The sequence below is a fragment of the Cynocephalus volans genome, chromosome 16, assembly GCF_027409185.1.
Source record: "Cynocephalus volans isolate mCynVol1 chromosome 16, mCynVol1.pri, whole genome shotgun sequence".
Taxonomy (NCBI): Eukaryota; Metazoa; Chordata; class Mammalia; order Dermoptera; family Cynocephalidae; genus Cynocephalus; species Cynocephalus volans.
Window position 1 is genome coordinate 50,600,936 of NC_084475.1, and position 18,399 is coordinate 50,619,334.

General features: G+C 35.7%; 1 protein-coding gene across 1 annotated transcript in view; it reads right to left on the minus strand.

Annotated features, from left to right (window-relative positions):
* PTPRD (protein tyrosine phosphatase receptor type D) overlaps positions 1-18,399 on the minus strand; it is a 290,275-nt gene that overhangs the window by 101,145 nt on the left and 170,731 nt on the right. Inside the window, exons 23-24 of the mRNA XM_063080420.1 lie at positions 13,221-13,235; positions 8,721-8,833 (exon numbers count right to left, since the gene is read on the minus strand). Coding sequence (XP_062936490.1) covers positions 8,721-8,833; positions 13,221-13,235 — 128 coding nt within the window. The remainder of the gene's footprint in view (positions 1-8,720; positions 8,834-13,220; positions 13,236-18,399) is intronic.

The following is an 18,399-nucleotide window of genomic DNA, read 5'->3' on the forward strand; positions in this document are numbered from 1 at the left end:
ACTTCAAAATCCTGTTTTAAAATTCCCCAGAAAGGTCTCCAGTGCCCGAAGTTGAAAATTTTTTCTATAATATAACCAAGTATGTTAGATTCTGAATGAAAGAGTAGACACTAACAAAACTATGAAGTTGACCTTACTGTGGTATCTTTTCGATCTTTTGTCTGGCAACCTGGGCATTGCTCACAGCCTAAAAACCAAGGTTTTTAATTAGATCATTGTTTTCACATTTGAATCATTTGAAATGCTTTAAGATTTCTTTTTTTTTTTTTTTTTTGCAAGCTGTATGCCAGACCAATTAATTCAGAATTTCTGGGTGTGAGAGCCAGACTAATATTTTTAAAGTTCCCCAGCAATGGCTCTTGCTCCTATGGGAATTCATGATGGGGGCCTGTAACCCCATTTATTACTTTTTTTTGCCCCACTCAAAAACCATATCAGAATTTATGAGAATGAGATGAGTTTTCTTCTGGTGATAGCCTTGAATCCTTCTGACTCCCCATTAGTTAGCTTTAGTTCTTTAGTTATTATTAGCAGCAAAATATTTGAAGCACAGATAACAACTGATGAGAACTTGCCAGTGTCATAACTTCATGAGTTCAAAGCTACAAATGTACAATGTAAATAAATGCATTTTAAAGGCACACATTGAATCTGGGCAGAGTTTTCATTTTGAAACTATGATCTTCACAATATACATTACCAACATGAAGAATGACAGATGCAGTCACTGAAATCTGCCTTAGGTTGTAGAGAAAACACGATGGCTACTTTCAAAAGGATATATATTTGTGATAGTCATGTCATGATGGCTTTCTTATAAAAAGTAAAACTTTAAAATCATGATATTTGAGCCTGAGAGGAACCTTAGGGATCAGTTAGTCCAGAATTTTTATTTTATGTAAGAGGGCTAAAGCACAGAAAAGCTAAATGACTTGTATATGTTAGCTCAGATAGTAAATAAAAGAATCTTAACATGCCATTTGGGTATCTTTCTACCGTACTATTTCTAGAATGGCAGTTATGGTCTTCTGAAGCAGGGGCAAAGTCTCCAGTGGCTGAAGGGGCCAGGCAGGTAAGGTGAATGGTGAGATGACTAGGTATTACATAGCAGACACTTTTACAAAGAAATGCTCTCATCCCCATTTCCTCAAAATAAGCAGACTTCTAGGGCTGTCTTTTGTTTCTCTACTTTCCATCGAGGCTCAGGAAAGAGAAATATTTGCCAATTATATGAAAAATAACAATAAGCATGAAATAAATAGCATCTAACACTTAGTCTCAATGTCAGAGTCATCTTTAGTGCTGAGGTAGACGTGGGGAATTTTTGAGGGGGGAGAAACTATTCAGCACCAGCACTTGCTCTGCCAAGTAGAAATGCAGGGCCAATAAGGCCCGATTTTTCAGGTTTTCAATGGCAACTAAAATTCGAGATTATTCTATGAGGTTTCCCTTTCAATGCTGACCCCAAATTTTGTTGAGACCCAGTGGGCAAACGTAAGACCTTTGCAGGTCATTTTTGGCCAATTAGATGACGACCTCTGTTTTAAGAGAACAAAATCCTCCTTTTGTATGTGTGTGAATTAAAATCAAAGAATGCTGAGAGTGACAGACTGCATGCTTATGTCCACAAGGCAACAGGCTAGACAGCGAGCTTTGTGCTGGGATGTAAAGATGTATATTTCTTATGTGGTTTCTCCTTCATGGGTTCATCTAATTTTCCTTCCCCCTAACCCAACCCCCATTAATTTTACCAATTACGAAACAAAGCTTAGAGGTGTTAAAGAATTTGGTCAAGGTCACCCTTATCAGCAAAACTATGTCTACACAGAAGATTTGATCCCGGACTTTGTCACTTCTCAGTCAGGGCCCTTTCTCATTGTGCCATGCTGTCTCTCAAATCATTTAAAGCCCTTGAAGAGTGGTGACATGTACCTGAAGCTGGGCCTGTAAGACTGGGCTATCGATGCAGCAACACAGGTCCATAAACTATCCTCAGTTTGACCAAATGTGTTAATGTAATAACTTCATTTAGAGTGTGTCTGTATCGATGGTGGGGGAAGAAATGAAGGGCATTCATTCTTGCCACAACATTATAAGTTTCCACAACAACATGAACTAAAGGTATAAATTCAAAGAGTTAAAAACTGTAGTGCTATTTGGCAGATTAAAAAAATCTAATTTACAGTGTTTTTGTTTTTCAAATGTTCTGCTATATTTTACTGTCAGTAAGAGTATACTTCAAATGTCTTTATTATCCACAGAGAAACGTTTATCAAATACCTGCTTTATTTTCATACATTTTTAAACCTTGCATTAAATGCCAATAGGCACTTTATAATTATAACTATTTCACTAAGTAGAGCTTTTGAGATCACTAATAATGGTGACACATCTTTCAGATGATTTTTTTTTCGTCACTGTCTGTGTTTGTAATGACTCAATAGTACTCTCTTCATGGTTTTCCTTTCCAACAAATTGTTATAAAGGCTGGAGAACAGTTTATGGTCCAAGAACAGGGGGAGAAGCTCGTTTGTTCATCAAATCAATGACCTTTAGCCTTGTCCAAAGTGTACTTAATTGAATTAACAGTCAGGAACAGAAACTTAGTTTATTAAATATCTGTCACATTTTAATATAATTTATGAACTGTTTAGAATACCCTGAATGACATACATATTCTGTTGTTTACAACTTGTCTCACAAACTAATAATAAACTAAAGATAAAAGAGAACGTTGATTTGTAAGATGTCCATTCTTGGTAAAACAGTAATGACAATTTGACTCAATCTAAAACTAGGATCACCATTAAGTGAAAGGTTCTCCAAGAACGTTTTCTCAGGTAAGCACTGAATAGCAAAATTAAAATTCATCTTTTTATGTAGGATTTCTCAAAATACAGAATTTGTACAAACCATGTTCCTTTGTATCAGAAATTTACCACTTAGATTCAATGAATCAGGGATTTCAAAATATAAAGAACACATCTGGTATTCTTAACCTAGGTCATATGCCTAAATTTCTTAAAGTATAAAATAAAGATAAGAAAAAATATCTATAAAAATGGATCAGCTCCAATCCGATTAATTGTACTAGTGTATCAGAAGAGATGCCTCAAGAGCTTTCAAAGCCCATTCAATTGCTGTGCACACATTTCTGCTGCTGCTACCACTATTTCTGATACGTTAACTTTTTACCAGTTTGTTTTTGTTTTTCACAGCCCATCAATCACCTACCATCCATGTATGCTTTAGGGAAAAACATATTAAGATCATCCATGAAATGAAAATGAGGCCTTTACGTTATAACATCTGATCACCAATTTTTAAATCTCTTTTCCTAAAAGGTACAAGCACAACACTGTAGTTCTGTGTTTGTTTGAAGGTCAAAAAAACCTTTTTTGGCAGGAGGGTGTTGTGAACAAGAGAAGCATATCGTATAAGACTGAATATGCAGGCACAGAGAAAGGCAGTGACTGGTCATCTTCTCTTATACCTTTCTTTGTATTGGAAAGAAGACGTATTTCTCTAAGATGCTGAACTTCTAAATTTGCTTTGTTGGGAAAAAGAAATATGAAAACATACCAGTTATTTTTATTTTCTTATATATCCCCCTCCGTTGACAATATTGTATTTATCTTAGTTATTTTGTCCAATTCTGGAGGCCATGGGCCAGAGGGGTCAAACTGTCAGTAAAGGATTTTTACAATGTTTCAAAAAATCTGTTATTGACAGTCTTTATCAAAATGGTAAATATGCCTACTCTAGGACCCTGCTATCACATTTTCAGGTGTCTAACATGCAGATATAGCAGCGATGGCATGAAAAGATCTGGGCTCGATACTACTCATTACAGTATTATCTGCAATGGCAAAACATGGGAAATAACTTAGCTTCCATTAGTAGGGAATGAGTCCACTAAGAAAAAAATATCTGAAAAATACATAAAAAGCAACATACTGGTCTCAAATATGCAAATAACAAAAAATTGAATCAAAAGATAAAAACAGGGAATGTATTAATACATTTTGACCAGAACAACATCAATACTGCAAACTGTTAAAAAGAAGACAAAACCCAATACACTTGGAAAAAGGTCTATTTTTCTAAAGTTAGATGTTAAAACAGCAAATTGTATGTATATGCATCTATGTATCTACCTGCTGTATATTTTATTATTTAAAGAACAATACATACAAATAAAAAAGTCTGGAAGGATATGCATGAAACTGTATTTCTGAAGGTAAACAGTGCAAAAGTGGTAGGAAATTTTTTAGTTTTTATTTTAAACATGTCAGATAAAAGATTAAGAAGTGATGTGATAAAGAGCAATTTTTCTTTTCTGAATGTGCTTTTTAATGCCCTTTTCCCAACTTATAATTATGAAGATCTTTAAGCATATGAAAAATTTAAGAATATATAGTCAACCCTATACTTCAAAAATATATAGTTCAAAAATTTGAACACCTATATAGCCACAACCTATGTACAACAATTAACAACTGATTTTCTAGTATCCAAAATTTTCCCAATAAACAGGTGTCGTTTTTATAATTAAGAACAAAACACATTGAGATTGGGGGTAGGAGGTGGTGGCTAAAATAAGTCGGAAATTTTTTAAAAAAGAAAACAAAGGAAAAACTTTTCTTTCAACCCAGGTTAACAGACGCAGTTCACCTTTGTTTGCTGTGTAACACATCTACCAATCTATCCTAACACATGCCTGATTGTGGCTGTCTGCAAAGACATGTGAGGCTTAATAGAGGTTTCTTTTAAAAGTATTTTTTATAAGTAAATATTTTCTTCCCTTCCTCCACAGATCTGAAAGATTTGTAAAACTTGATCAGCAGTTAATAATTCTAGAGAATTCCTCTACTACATCTCCCCTCGCCTTTACTCATTATGTCCATTTTATTCTCTTATCTATTTGAGGTGATAAGTCTAACCTTAGCTAAATGAGACCCTCTTACATACTGAGGCCTCCATTTTAATTTTATGAAGTTATTGGTGATACCTGCAATGCCACTTCAATTGCCTGTTCCACAATAGTTCTCATTAACCCCCTACACCAATAAGCGATGACTTATAGTTGTAAACCATTATTTTCTTAAGAAATTAGGTAGCTCAGTTCCCTCAAATACAACTTGACTGTATGCTGTCATTTGAACTTTAATAAGACATGTATACCTTTACAAAAAAATACCTACAAGCAGAGATTCCTGCTTTTGATTGTAAAAGTGGCAGCCTCCCTGACCTGATCAGATGCTTGAGTATCTGATTTCACTAGCAGAGTGACTTGGTTCTTGTCCAAAAGTGTGAAAATGTAATAAAGCAGTATTCCTTTCCTAACCGATCAACCTCACAAAAATGGTTATACTGAAAACAACAGGTTTCCCTGTCTTTTCTTTGTGCCTTAGCTGAGCAAAAGTGAATGGAATTCTGATTTTTTCCTGACCAAGGTGTATGATACTGTACTGAAGGGTATAATTCTTTGATGTGCTTAAACTGTCAGAACACTGTATTTATATGAAATTTGGAATGTCAGGCAGAATTAACAAAACTCTGACTCTGTAAATCAAGATTCTCCAACAAGAATATAAAAAACCTTAAATGTAAATTAATCTTTCATTCACAAGACAATTTTTTTTAAGGAAACTAGAATTTATAGAATCAGTGAACTAGGTAAGTAATGTGCTTTCTCTACCTTATGAAAGGCCTACTGAATTTCAAATGATAATGTTTGTTTGGTATGTTATCATTCTCAATAGACCCATAAGAAGTGGAAATCTATTTACTTCTATGAAGAAGTTCTGTGCTGAGCACTGGTTATATACATCACGGGTTTCTTATTTCATTGCAAGTCATTGTTTTTTTGAAATGAAGATATGGATTATTAATTGCCTACTTATGTGTGTCATTAATAAATATTCTCAAATGTTATAATGTTTGGAGATAAGTAAATATACATTCATAGGTATGATGTATATAAAAGCATATTTCAGGTAGTGAAATATAAAGAACTTAAAACTCAAAAATTAAGTAGAGTCATAGCTCCTGCCTTGTGACACCCAATAAAGGATCATTTTATTTTATTACCCAGAAAAACCCTCGATTCTTTGTAAATTAGAGGAGAAGAAAAACACAAAAAGGTTACTTGGTTAACAATCCCACCTCTGCTCTCATCCTATTGGCAAGTAATTCAGGCAATTCACAGCCACTGGTTGCAATCCACACTGGCTGAAGCAAATGGTTCTCTATGAATTTCACATTAACATCTGAGTCTATCTCCCTTGTAAACTAGTCAAATTTCCAGGAGAGCAGGCCACAGACTAGAGCTTGGGAGGCAAACAGACTTTTGACAAATAAAGCTTAGGTGGATTGCTTACCCGAGCTAAAGGGCACAACACAATCTTCCTGGGGGGGCAGGGGGATGTGCCAGGATCTTAAGCCAATTGTTCTTTTCCTATTCTCTCTTCTACTACATCTCCTCTCTCCTTCTTTACTCATTTTGCCCTCTTTATTCCATTATCCATTTGAAATGATAAGTCTAACTTTAGTTAAATGATACCTTCTTATACACTCTGGTCCCCATTTTAATCGTGTAAAGTCACTGGTGATACAAGTGATGTCACTTTAATTGTCCTTTCCAGTGTCTTATATGAATCTAACAGATTCTCTCTATAAATGCATCTAATATTCCCACAAACATTATTACATTCTTACTAGAATTCTTGGGTTTGGATATATCTGCAAAATTACCCACAAAAGTGAGAAGCACGTGAAGATGGGTCTCTTGGTTGTAGGCATTCCTATTCCCTTGCTTGTAGCCACCAGCACCCAGCTAACAATCTTCTCTACACAGCTCCCACTGATGCTCTGCATTTACGCCTGGAAACACTCTGTGTTGGTGCTGGAGGACGTAAGGGGTGGCACTGCCATTGGCTCTCTTCTTTGGGGGCTGCCTTTGCCTTTCCACTCATCCTTATACTGGGCTTCTCTCTGTGCTGAAGACCAAGCTGGTTCCAGCGCACATCGTTCTTTACAGAGAAGCAGAGACAGTGCAGAGCAGTGGGGAACTGAGAAACCTGATCGTTTTCTCTATTTCTACAATGTGTTGTTCTTGTAAAGTATGATGAGCCAAGACATGCAAGGAATGACGTAGGAGATCATTTCTTTGCTTTTTGGGTCCTCTATACATACACTGGGTTAGCTGAATTGAAAACTACCGGAATTCCTGGGTCCATTATTAAGAAGTTGCCTATACCCTGAAGTAGTCAGTATAAACCCACTTCAAAAAGTGCTGAACTAAGATGATTTACTACAGTAACTTCATTCATATCAAGTTGCTTTACTGAAGCACCAACAGGGTGACTCCTGGGACTACAGTGATCCTGGAGGACGACACAAATTTGTTCAATCATCATGCACATGTTCCCAGCCTACATTTACCTGCCCACTGTTTGTTAATGCACACATGAGATTTCTGGCTACGTGAACATTTCCTCCCATCTTTTATGCTGATGAAAATATACCTTTGCTTTTTAAGAAAACATATTTTTAAAAAGTATAACCTCATCTGGGTTAGATTTTTTAAAAAACACATTTATAATGATGGTACAGCCACTTTGAAAAGGCTAAAAATTTCTTTCAAATGAAAAGTTACTAGTTACCATGATACATCTACATGTAAAATAGAAAATATGCTAAGCATAATCAACCATGTATTTCTAATTTAAAGCAATTCACTGTGAATGCACAGTTTAATAAATCTGTGGTGTATCATACTGTGAGAACATCCATTTGACACAAAAGAAACCTGCCAACAATTTGGGGCACAATACTACAACCAAATATTAATCCCAAAGTCTTCTTAGATTAGCTCTTTGTTTATTCAGATAAGGTATTAAGACAGTGCCACTAGTTTTATATTTTTAGCCCCTCTTCCATTTATTATTTCCCGTTCATTTGGTATAAACAAGCTTTAGTTAATAGAAAGAAAAATAGATCTAGGCATGAATTAACAACATTGTACAAAACGGCCCTCAGCAAGAGTAGAATTTTTCCTCTGTTGAAGCACGTAATGTTCTTTATTTATAAAAAACAAGCATATATTTTATATCCTTAAGTCACTTTACGTGTCTCCCTAGTAAGAAACCTGAATGATCAGTGAGATTTAGTGTAGGAAGTATTCTAAAAGATATAAAATTTTGCCTCATTTTTCCTTCCTTCCCTCTCTTCCTCCCTTCTTTCCTTGCACCCTCTCTTCCTCTTTCTTTCTGAGCACCATAAACTGAAATAAATAGGAAAATACAGAATAAATCTATGCTTTCCCAATGGGATGAAAGATGTATATGTTTATCTGTTCATTCATGCATTCACTTTATAAAATGAGAATCTGAATTCTTTCCTGACTGGCGTCACTAAAAATAATAAACTGTGTTAAGCCCATAAAAGGGGTAGATATTCTTATGAAGACTATAGTTCCTCCAAAATATGAAGAAGAATTACATTTCTCTTCCTCACCCCACTTCAGATTTGCACAAAGAACTCAATTTCCTTTCAGACTTAGCTTGGGTGGGTCTCAACAATATTAAAATAGAAAAGCAGGATGAATAAAACGGTTCAAAACAAGGTGATATATCCAACTCTCAAGATAATATCCACTGGGCTATGACACTTTCTGAGAAGAGTGTACTATGGCTGAGATGTGCTGTGTCGCTTACCCGGAGTTTGAAAATTAAGGCGCCTCAGTTCTACTGGGTCTGTTGGGTGGTGTGAAGGGACCTCCTTACTGTTCGGTATGCTGCTCTTTCTAGAGTCGGATTCTGCCCTCTTCCTATAGAAAGAAAATAAAGATTTAAGAATAAAACAACAAAAACAATTGAAACATAAAAAAATCAGGGAGTTGTACCCCCACTCCCCCCAGCCCCATCCCAAGTTTTCAGTTTTACAACTCATTAACTGGCTAGCTTTGAGATCTTGTTCAGGTTTCTTCTCTTGGCCTACAGTGTTTCCTCAGGTCTAAAATTTTTGTTTACAGGAATGATCTTAAAGTTCTCCTTTAGCTCTAGAATTAAATAATTCAGCAACTCTGGCTTTAGGCTTTAAAGGGGTGTTGGTGAGATATGCTTGGACCCTTGTCCAGCAATGCTCTTTTATCTACCAGTTCTGTCTGTAAGGAACAAGACAGAATAGCTCTAGATGCCAATACTGAGATTGTGGTTACCACAGAGAAACTACCTGGCCTCAAGCCGAACAGCCAAATTGGCAGCCAAATCAGCAAACCTTTTCCCCATTCTAAGTACATATAACTGGTAGCTACAAAGTGGAGATGAATTAGCTTTTCCCATAAGTTAGGTAATTACAGCAAGCATATTTCTAAGATGCCAAGTTATCCTTACATGTAGAAGAATTAGGACCATATAAGATCAATATCCCCTCTTTCAAATAAAAAAAAAAAGTGTTGACTGTTCCCAGTGTTAAGCTATCTGTGATTAATATTTTGTTAATGAAAGTCAAGTCAATCACCAAAAGATCAGAGAAAAGTAATTTCACCTAGTGGATAGGCCAACTCTCCTGACGATCATTCAAGATACCACTAACAGTGCCTTGTTAGAAATGTGATTCTTCACACAATTAATTTTATCTTTACTTTAAAAGCTATCCACTAGCTTTATTAAATACCCTTCTTTAAGCTTTCACAATGTAACCTTAACAAATTTCTAAGCTCGAAATGTCAGATTTGTTGGTAAGATTTCTTTATCAATTTTTTCTCCAAACACAAATAATCACAGATTGGTAACTATCTTCTTCCAGCTTGAGTTAGTTAAAAAACCCACTAATCAAAGTCTTGTTCAGACCTTTTATATACAGATACTGATTCCAGGAAAATCCATGCTAGAGGCATAATCCAAGCATGTCACCTTCACTCAAAGCAAAGACATTCTTATTAGGGAAAAGAGTGCTGCAATGTGTTGAGGAACCCCTCCCCCTTCTCTTTTCCATGTGACAGGGGCACAGCTCATTGCTGTTGCTGTGGAAATGGGCTCTCATTCGATGCCACCCAAGTCATTCTATGGTTAGCCAGAGGACTCCTGTTAAATATTCTTTCCTTCCATTTCTGCTCATCTGTATAAAATAAAACTAACCAGGGGATGAAGGGAAGATTGATGCAAAGGGGAGGTGCACTCGATTTACTCAAGTGCGATGCCTTCAGCAAAACGTCTGCAATGGAATAAATATTCTGGGATGAGTCACATCCTGTGTTCTCAGTACCTTGGACTGACCTGTCTCACGATTTCCTTTTTCTACCTAAAGGTGTCAGGTACAGCCTTAGGACAGAACGCACTACCAAGCCATACTACCCATCAGAGGTGAGCATTGATTTTGAGATGTGTCAAAGGTACTGGCAGCCCCAGTCATATGGAGTGGCAAATGAGAAGGAAAGAGAAAGCAGGGTTCAGAAGACCATCTGAAAGAAGAACATGATGGCCAGTTTCAGAGTAGACAATGTCACTGTATTTATGCTATGGGGATTTGCCTCACAACGCTGAGAGATTCACTTTAGCACTGAAGATACAAAATCAGGATGGGTTAATGAAATGTCACTGAGTGCAGCTAGCCAATCAATCTGTGAGACATCTGGTTGGTACTGTCATTTCAAATAATACCAGTGGCCCTTCTCAGGTTTTGTTCTTTTCACATAAGTTGGCACAGATGCATTTCTTTACTGATGTGCCAGACTGATGTCTAAAACCTAGATTATTCTCCCTAGAGTAGCTCTACTTTCATTCTTGCAAGATTATGGAAACCAGAATTAGAAGGATCTGGGCAAGAAAACGACTTCATGCTTGCAGGTATTGTGGAACAACTTCCTTATCTTCTTTTTCCCTAAAGTCAGGCTGAGTGACACTTAGTAGGAGGGATAAAAAAGAATATTCTCTAAAGAAATGTTGCCAATTGCTGTAATATTAGGAAAGTCAGAAATCACATCTTTTTGCCAAGAAATGAGGCTCAGAAAACCCAGAGAATGAGATTAAAATTACTATTCATAATTGCGATCGAACGGGGAGGAGCCATCCTGACATTTAATAACCAACTTCTCCTTCAGTATCTGTTCTAACTAAATGACCCAGAAGACTGTGGACTCCCAAATTCCTGGCCAGATAGAAAACCGGTTGTTTGAATTTGTTTTGCTTAGTTTTGTTTTGATGATCGCAACGTGGATAACTCTGGCTGCCTACATTCTTATCATGTTATTTTTAAACACTTATGTGCTAGAATGGTTGTTTTCTAACACAGAAAGGATTTCTAAGAAAGATTTGGAGGATGAAAAGTTTGGTCATCTTTGTAGTAATGGTAAAGAGCTTTGAAAAACTGAATTTACTATCGTAATACATTAAAATACATATAATGGTCTAAATCAGGCCAAAATAAACATAAGAAGTAACATTTTTCTTAACTTTTCAGAGATCTCATCATTCTCGTTTTCAATTAGAACAATACAAAGAATTGTGATTAGAAACAGATTCTGAATTTTTGCCTTGCTATTTGTTTTCTCTGTTAAGATCATAAAACCCAAGTGCAGGTTTATTTCTCCTGGTAAGAAGAACATACGATGCTCAGAAGATATGTGGGTGAAAAGGAAATGGAAGATCACATGACATCTCAGATCTGGCAGCAACTGCTAATAGTATAAAAACGCGTTTGTCTGGGATGTGGGTTATGTCAACCAAAATGCTACTCTGTGGTCTAAGCGGTGTTTTATTTGCACTTTTACCTGGCTCTCATCTAGGAGAGAAGCAAGAACAAAAAGAGGTTGCGTGGAAGATCATATTTATGGTCTTGCAACAAAGATATTCAGACATAGGGGCACGGGCTTTTGAAAGAATGAAGTATTTATTTGAAATCTCTACTATTAACATTCAAAGAAATCAGTTCAAACACTTCACGATTCTGATGCCATTAAGAATGTAACCCCAACTCTGGTGCTGTGTGTCAACAATAAACCTTCTTCTCAATATCTTCGCTTATAAATTAGAGGAGGATTAGAAGATGATGTCTAAGTTTTGGCCCTTTGGGTCCAACTCTCTCATCTTAGAACAAGAAGGCAGTGATTAAGTTGTAAAATGTGGACAGTGTTATAATGGAAGGTAGATCTCTTGAGTATAATAAGTGGGTTCAAAGTGTTTCATCGTTGGCTGAAAAAAAAATTTTTGCATGTATTTTTCTGATGGATTAATGCCAAGTAGGGATGTTCACAAAAAGGTTTTACAATTCCTATCACTGAACGTATGGCTTTCTGACCAATGTAAAGTGATTTTGGAGAAAAAAAACACAGCCGTGGTTCCCAAACTTTAGCTTGTTCACCTAGGAGGGCTTGTTAAAAAACAGGCTGCTGGATCAGCACCTAGAAGTTCTGAGTCAGTACTTCTGGGGTGTAGCCCAAGAATTTGTCTTTCTATCAAGTTCCCAGGTGATGCGGATGCTGCTGCTGTTAGTCCAGGAACCACTTGTTGAGAACTACTAGAATGTGACATGGGGAGGAAGGCAGATGATCTTTGAGAGCCTAGTCTTAGTTTAATTTTAATCAGGAATTTATATTTATGTATATGAATAGTTAGAATGTTAGAAGATTAGTTTGGAGCAATCATTCAGTAATTGCACAGTCTCTTTTAGCTATTATTATTATTACTGCTACTATTATTCAAGGCTGGAAGACATAGATGATAATTTTGAATTAGGTAAGAGTTTTCACTGAGGCACTGCCATAAATTTGCAGGGTGTGAAAATGTGAGCATTCCTGTATCACGAGGTCATCTCTGATCAAACTTGAAAGCTGATATTCAGTAAAAAACAAACAAAACAAAAAGGCTTATGGGACACCTAACATTCCTGCCCTATAGACACATTAACACATACAAACAAATGCTCATCTAACCTTGTCCACAGACAAAACTCAGAGACTGTTTTTACTACCTTTTAAATTTGGCTTTAAATAGAAATAATCTGCTTTTTTCTCTTACACAGACTAATATTTATTTTCTCAAGAATCATTTTACTATCTAAGTTATTATATACATGTAGGCTTTGTCCATCTTTCACTTGCAAGGTATAATCTTTTGTATTCAGCCCCCACCCTCACCTCTGCAACACCTCCAAAGTCTACCAGTATCTTATTTTTTTCTTACTGAGCATTAAAGGGGTTGTTCTCTATTCCTCACCTGTCAGGTTTACTGCTCCATTTTAATGCAGCAAAAAAGGAAAAAGAAAGGCTAAATGTTAGTTGGCCAATGGTAACAAGAGTAACCATGATAACCAAGGTTTAAGAAATAGTGTTCACAAGCAAGGACACATAACTGACACACATTAAAAATGACAGTATATCAAAATCTTTAAAGGCCTCTAATCACGAAGTAATTGGAGGACATAAGGTTACATCACTGCATAAAGAACGTGTGTGTGTGTGTGTGATTGTGTTAATGTCACATTCACTTTTATTCATCAACTACAAAATATTGCTACATTTAATCACATCCCAGGAGGTGTTTGATGGTAGAGATACGATTTTTACAAAACATGCCATGAGAAAACTACTACTGTACTCAATGAGAATACATTATTCCATAAAAGAAATTCATTCATTTAAAATAAAAAATGTCTTTAGTTAAGAGGTGCATTATTTCTTTAACAGTACAAAATATCTGCAGATTGCACTGAACTGCACAAAAATTTGCACAATTGAATAATACACCACAAGGTAATAAAGTGGCAGAAATGATTTCTTAGAACACCTCTTGACAAGTAAGGTGATCATAAATCTTTTTTCCAATAAAGGATTAAATACATTTCCAGTTTTGGAAAATATAATACTCATCATTTTAAATCTACAGAGCATGACCCCATCTATATAGCTAGGCTAATCCAGAAAAGCATTTTATTACCAGCCATTGACATGACAGATATTTTCCTAGTCAAAGAGGTGCTGCTGTCTGTAAACACATCTAGCTCATCCCCAGATAATTCCATGTATGATAATATGTTGATTGTTTAAATGACCATATCATGTTTGCAGAGTGTATAAACTTTTCCCGAAAAGAATTTATCTAAATAATCTTCACTTTGAGGCAAGTTGCAAAGTATTCAGTGACTTTCCAATTACAAAAATAAAGGTACTAAGACTTTCTTAATGTCAATGAAATATATACCCATGTTGCTGGAGAATCTGGCACTATGAGATAATCCAGTCCATCTCTATTCAAGAATAAAAAATCCACATTTAAATTATACAAACACACACATACAAAGTGAATGATTAAAATGATCAAACACAGTAGTTAATTCCTTTTATTCTTAATTTTAATGGGTTTTACCTAGTGTACCAGATTTTTAAAAATCCTACATATATGAGAGGTCTTCAAAACTTTCACGGAAGGATTTGTAATATCTTTTAATTCAGTTTTTCCACAGACTTTCTGAAGTACGTTCATATGTTTCTAACTTGCTTATTTTTATTAATGACTTTATCAGAGAATCAGTTGTAGGAAGACCTATTCTTTGGAATGAAAGAGAACCATTCGGTGAATTATCAGCTTTATGTATTAAAAGGCTGCTTGAGGCTGGCCAGTTAGCTCAGTTGGTTAGTGGTGCTGATAACACCAAGGTCCAGGGCTGATCCCTGTACTGGCCAGCTGCCAAAAATTAATAAGAAAAGGTTGCTTGAGTATTCAGATGAGCAAACGCATACTTATTGTGTGATCCTCTTCTATAAAAATGTCAGCCTCACTAAACACATGAGTACATACTGGGTGCAGATATCTAAGTTTGAAGGCCTTCACAACTGGTACATTTAAATTATAGGCCAAGGGTTTTATTCTAGCTCTTGCCAGCCAAGATGAAAGTGATACTGATTGACAGAGTAAACAAGGAGAGGGAACTGAGTTTGTTTAATGCTACTTGACTGGTATAAATTCAATTACTCAATATTGCTCTGTGCCAGGTACTCTACTAGGCACAACAGATACTATCAGGAGTAAGACAGAGTCCTTAGTGGGGCAGAGAGTTAAGAAAATGGTCAAATGCAGTAGCTTCTGTAAAAGATAAGTGGAAAGTACTTTACAAGCTTAGAAAAGGGGGTCCCAAGGCAGAGTGAACTGGTAGAGAGGAGAGGGGAAGAAGGAGGGACGGAGAACGGCTTGAATTGAGTAGGTAGCATCTTTGCTTACTGCTAAAGGATGAGCTAGGGACAGCTAGGCCACAGGGAGTAGCAGGAGAGCAAGAGGAAAGGCATCCCAGATGTAGGGTACCTACTCAAAGGCCAGAATGCACGCCAATCAGCATTCTCCAGTGTGGCAGAGTGCAGCCGCATATTTCTTCACTGCATCTCTGAATACTCTGGACTGCATTACTTTCTTTGATGAGAGCTTGGAAATATATGTAGGGCTGACCCAAAACGAGAAGACTTAAAGAAGCAAAGCCTGCAGTGAGCCAATGTTGGAGCTGGGAAAAGCTGAAGTCTATATTTCAGTCACATCGACCTCACACCTTCACACGTGAACATCTTGGAATGGGGATGGAAATTATTTACTCTCTCTCTAGTGTCTGTTCAGGTTAGACTATTACCATTCAAGGCTGTAAGTTTTGCCTAAAGCGTGCCTTAAACTTCTCCGACCTCTTAATCCACACTTTTTTTCCATGGTACATAATAAACCCTTCTCATCCAACTTGAAATGTTTTTCCATAGAGTCAGGTTAACATTTGTTTTTAAATATTATTTTCTATATAAGTAATTCTTGGATAGTTCCAGCATTAATGATTAAAAAGCCTTACACATGCAAAACATGTACAGAGTAGATGAATATCTAATAATAGGGGGTGAATGAATGAGGAAGAGCCTGGAACCATATTTGAAACATACACATCTGAGGCAGAAATAACACAGTACTAGTTCTACGACCTTGTTTTTCATGTTCTCAGGTTATGGAACATTATTATTTTAAAGGTTTAATTACCTAGTCCACCTATTTACTTTATAAATGAGGAAATCTGGGCCCAGAATATAGGCATAACTTTCTACCCTGTGGAATCAACTAGTCACAGAGCTGGGACAAGAATTCAGGTTTTCTGACTCCTAATTCTGTGTTTTTCTAAACCTTGCTATACCATCTCATCTCTGTAATTTGCATTTTAATTTTTAATTTAATGTAATTTGCACTTTTCATATATGGAGTAAAATTTCAAAAAAAAAAAGTACCAAAAAGTATGGCACTAAAGACCTACTAAATATATCTTAATTTTTTGATGGATTAGAAGGTATTTTAGGGACCTTATAAAACCTCAGTTATATTTTTTATTAATGATTATCAATGTATTACAGGTCTACAAATTACTAGATTTAAAACAAAGTCAAAAGAACAGAATGCCCGATAAAAGAGTGTTACTTCCTTCCTCATTAATATAATTAAATGAAATAAGTCTCCAAGTCTCCTCAGACAGCTGGGTAAAATACACTTCCTTATATGGACAAACCATCCATAGCTACAGACCTACTTCTAATGCAGGTGTCTTGTGAGCAAGTGTATATGATAAAGGGGATTATAAAAACAATGTAAGTCAATATTTTATACTCATTCCCGTCTTAAAGCATCATTTGCATATAGTAAAAAAATACTTTAACAATGATAATAATAATGATGATGATTCTTTCAATTCTGAGTCATTATCAATGATCTGTGCGTAAAATGAAGGACACCTAAAATAAGGAAATGAAGTATTTATTATATTATTAACTTTGCTCAGAATCAAGCTATAAAAGACACTATTCATTGGGTACAGAAGATTTCCTCTTGAACTGCCTCATGGTAATCAAGAAGGACATTGTTGTGTCTACTTGAATTTCAAGTCAGGAATGTTCTCTACTGCTGAAGCAAGCATTTCTATTTCAGAAATGCTTCACGGGCCTTCGGATGGATAGCTAAATATACTTAGCATTCGAGGATGTGTGCATTTCCCAACAATTGCATTAGACGATGCTTACATATGCACACACTAAAATGCATCTCTATTTTAACAGTCACAAAATCTTTAAATATGATGCCATTTTTTCAGGATTAGGAAAAATGATAATTGTTTTCCTCAAGTACACGTAGATAAAGAAAGGAAAACAATTATAAATCTTTCAAAAATTATCAGGGCTATAATCCTATTTCTTCATATTTACATAACTGATTCACAAATACCATACATATCTCTGTTAAGTGATATGACTTAATGATAGCCAGATATATTTGAATGAAACACAACTTACGAAATAAGGCATGCATTTTGTCCATTTTGAATAATAAAAAAATGTCATGTGATGTGGTCTGAAATTGCACCTGTCAACAAGCACTTGTTTTCTGACCTGACTTCCACAATAGGATGTGACCACCTGAATGAATACTTATCAGAAGATAATTACAATTCTACTTTTGCCTTTTCATTATTGCATTCTCTTCTGGCAATAAATGCAGCACATGAATAGCAAAGAGCACCAGCTCCTGCTTGGACTCAGACAGGATCTATGATTATTCTGGGGCATGAAGGTACCTAGTGCTTCCTGCCCCTTCCTCTTACCCAAGAGAAAGGTGATAAAATACAATGGAGAAAGTTATACACGAAGATACCAATTGTGATGAGAAGTTTCAAAACATCAACTAAGAGGAGACTGTGGCCTTCAGTCACTTGCTTTTTCAGCTATTTCATGGCATGAATAATTGAATAATAGCAGCAATCAAGAAAAAATAATGATGGATATTTCTTTCATTCTTTCTAACTCTAAAATAGGATAAGCAATTTAATGGGTTATGGTTATGAACAGCTTTCAGTTGTCTTTATTTTCTCAACCCCCTTTTCATGCTAGAATAAACTGGAATAGAACCTTCTAAGAAAAAGTTTTTCAAAGGAGAAATGTTCCAAAGAATTTTTTTTGAGTTAGGATAAGAAGTTATGAAAAAACAAACAAAAAAAGGCTATCCTAGGAACATAACAAGAATAAGGGGATGTGAGTACAAATAATTAAAATAAATCCTGGAAAGAAAGCTATTGAGTAAAAGAAAAAATTAAAGGAAATAAGATCATCAGGTTAAGCATGTAAGCAAAAATCAAAATGAAGACATTCTTTTTTGATTTTGAAGGTCAAGGTTATAGGGAGGCAGAAGGAGAGAGAACCTATGTTGTAGTAGAGGGAAAAGTTCATCTTGATAGTGGCATTCCAAAACATGACAAACTACAAAGAAAAATGGAAACACAGATTAAAGTCTTATGAAAATAAAATTTGAATTTGGAGAAAAAAATTGATATAAAGGTTGATAATCTGAATTTAGTCAATCTAAATGTTTGAGAGAGTGTATTATATGTTAATTT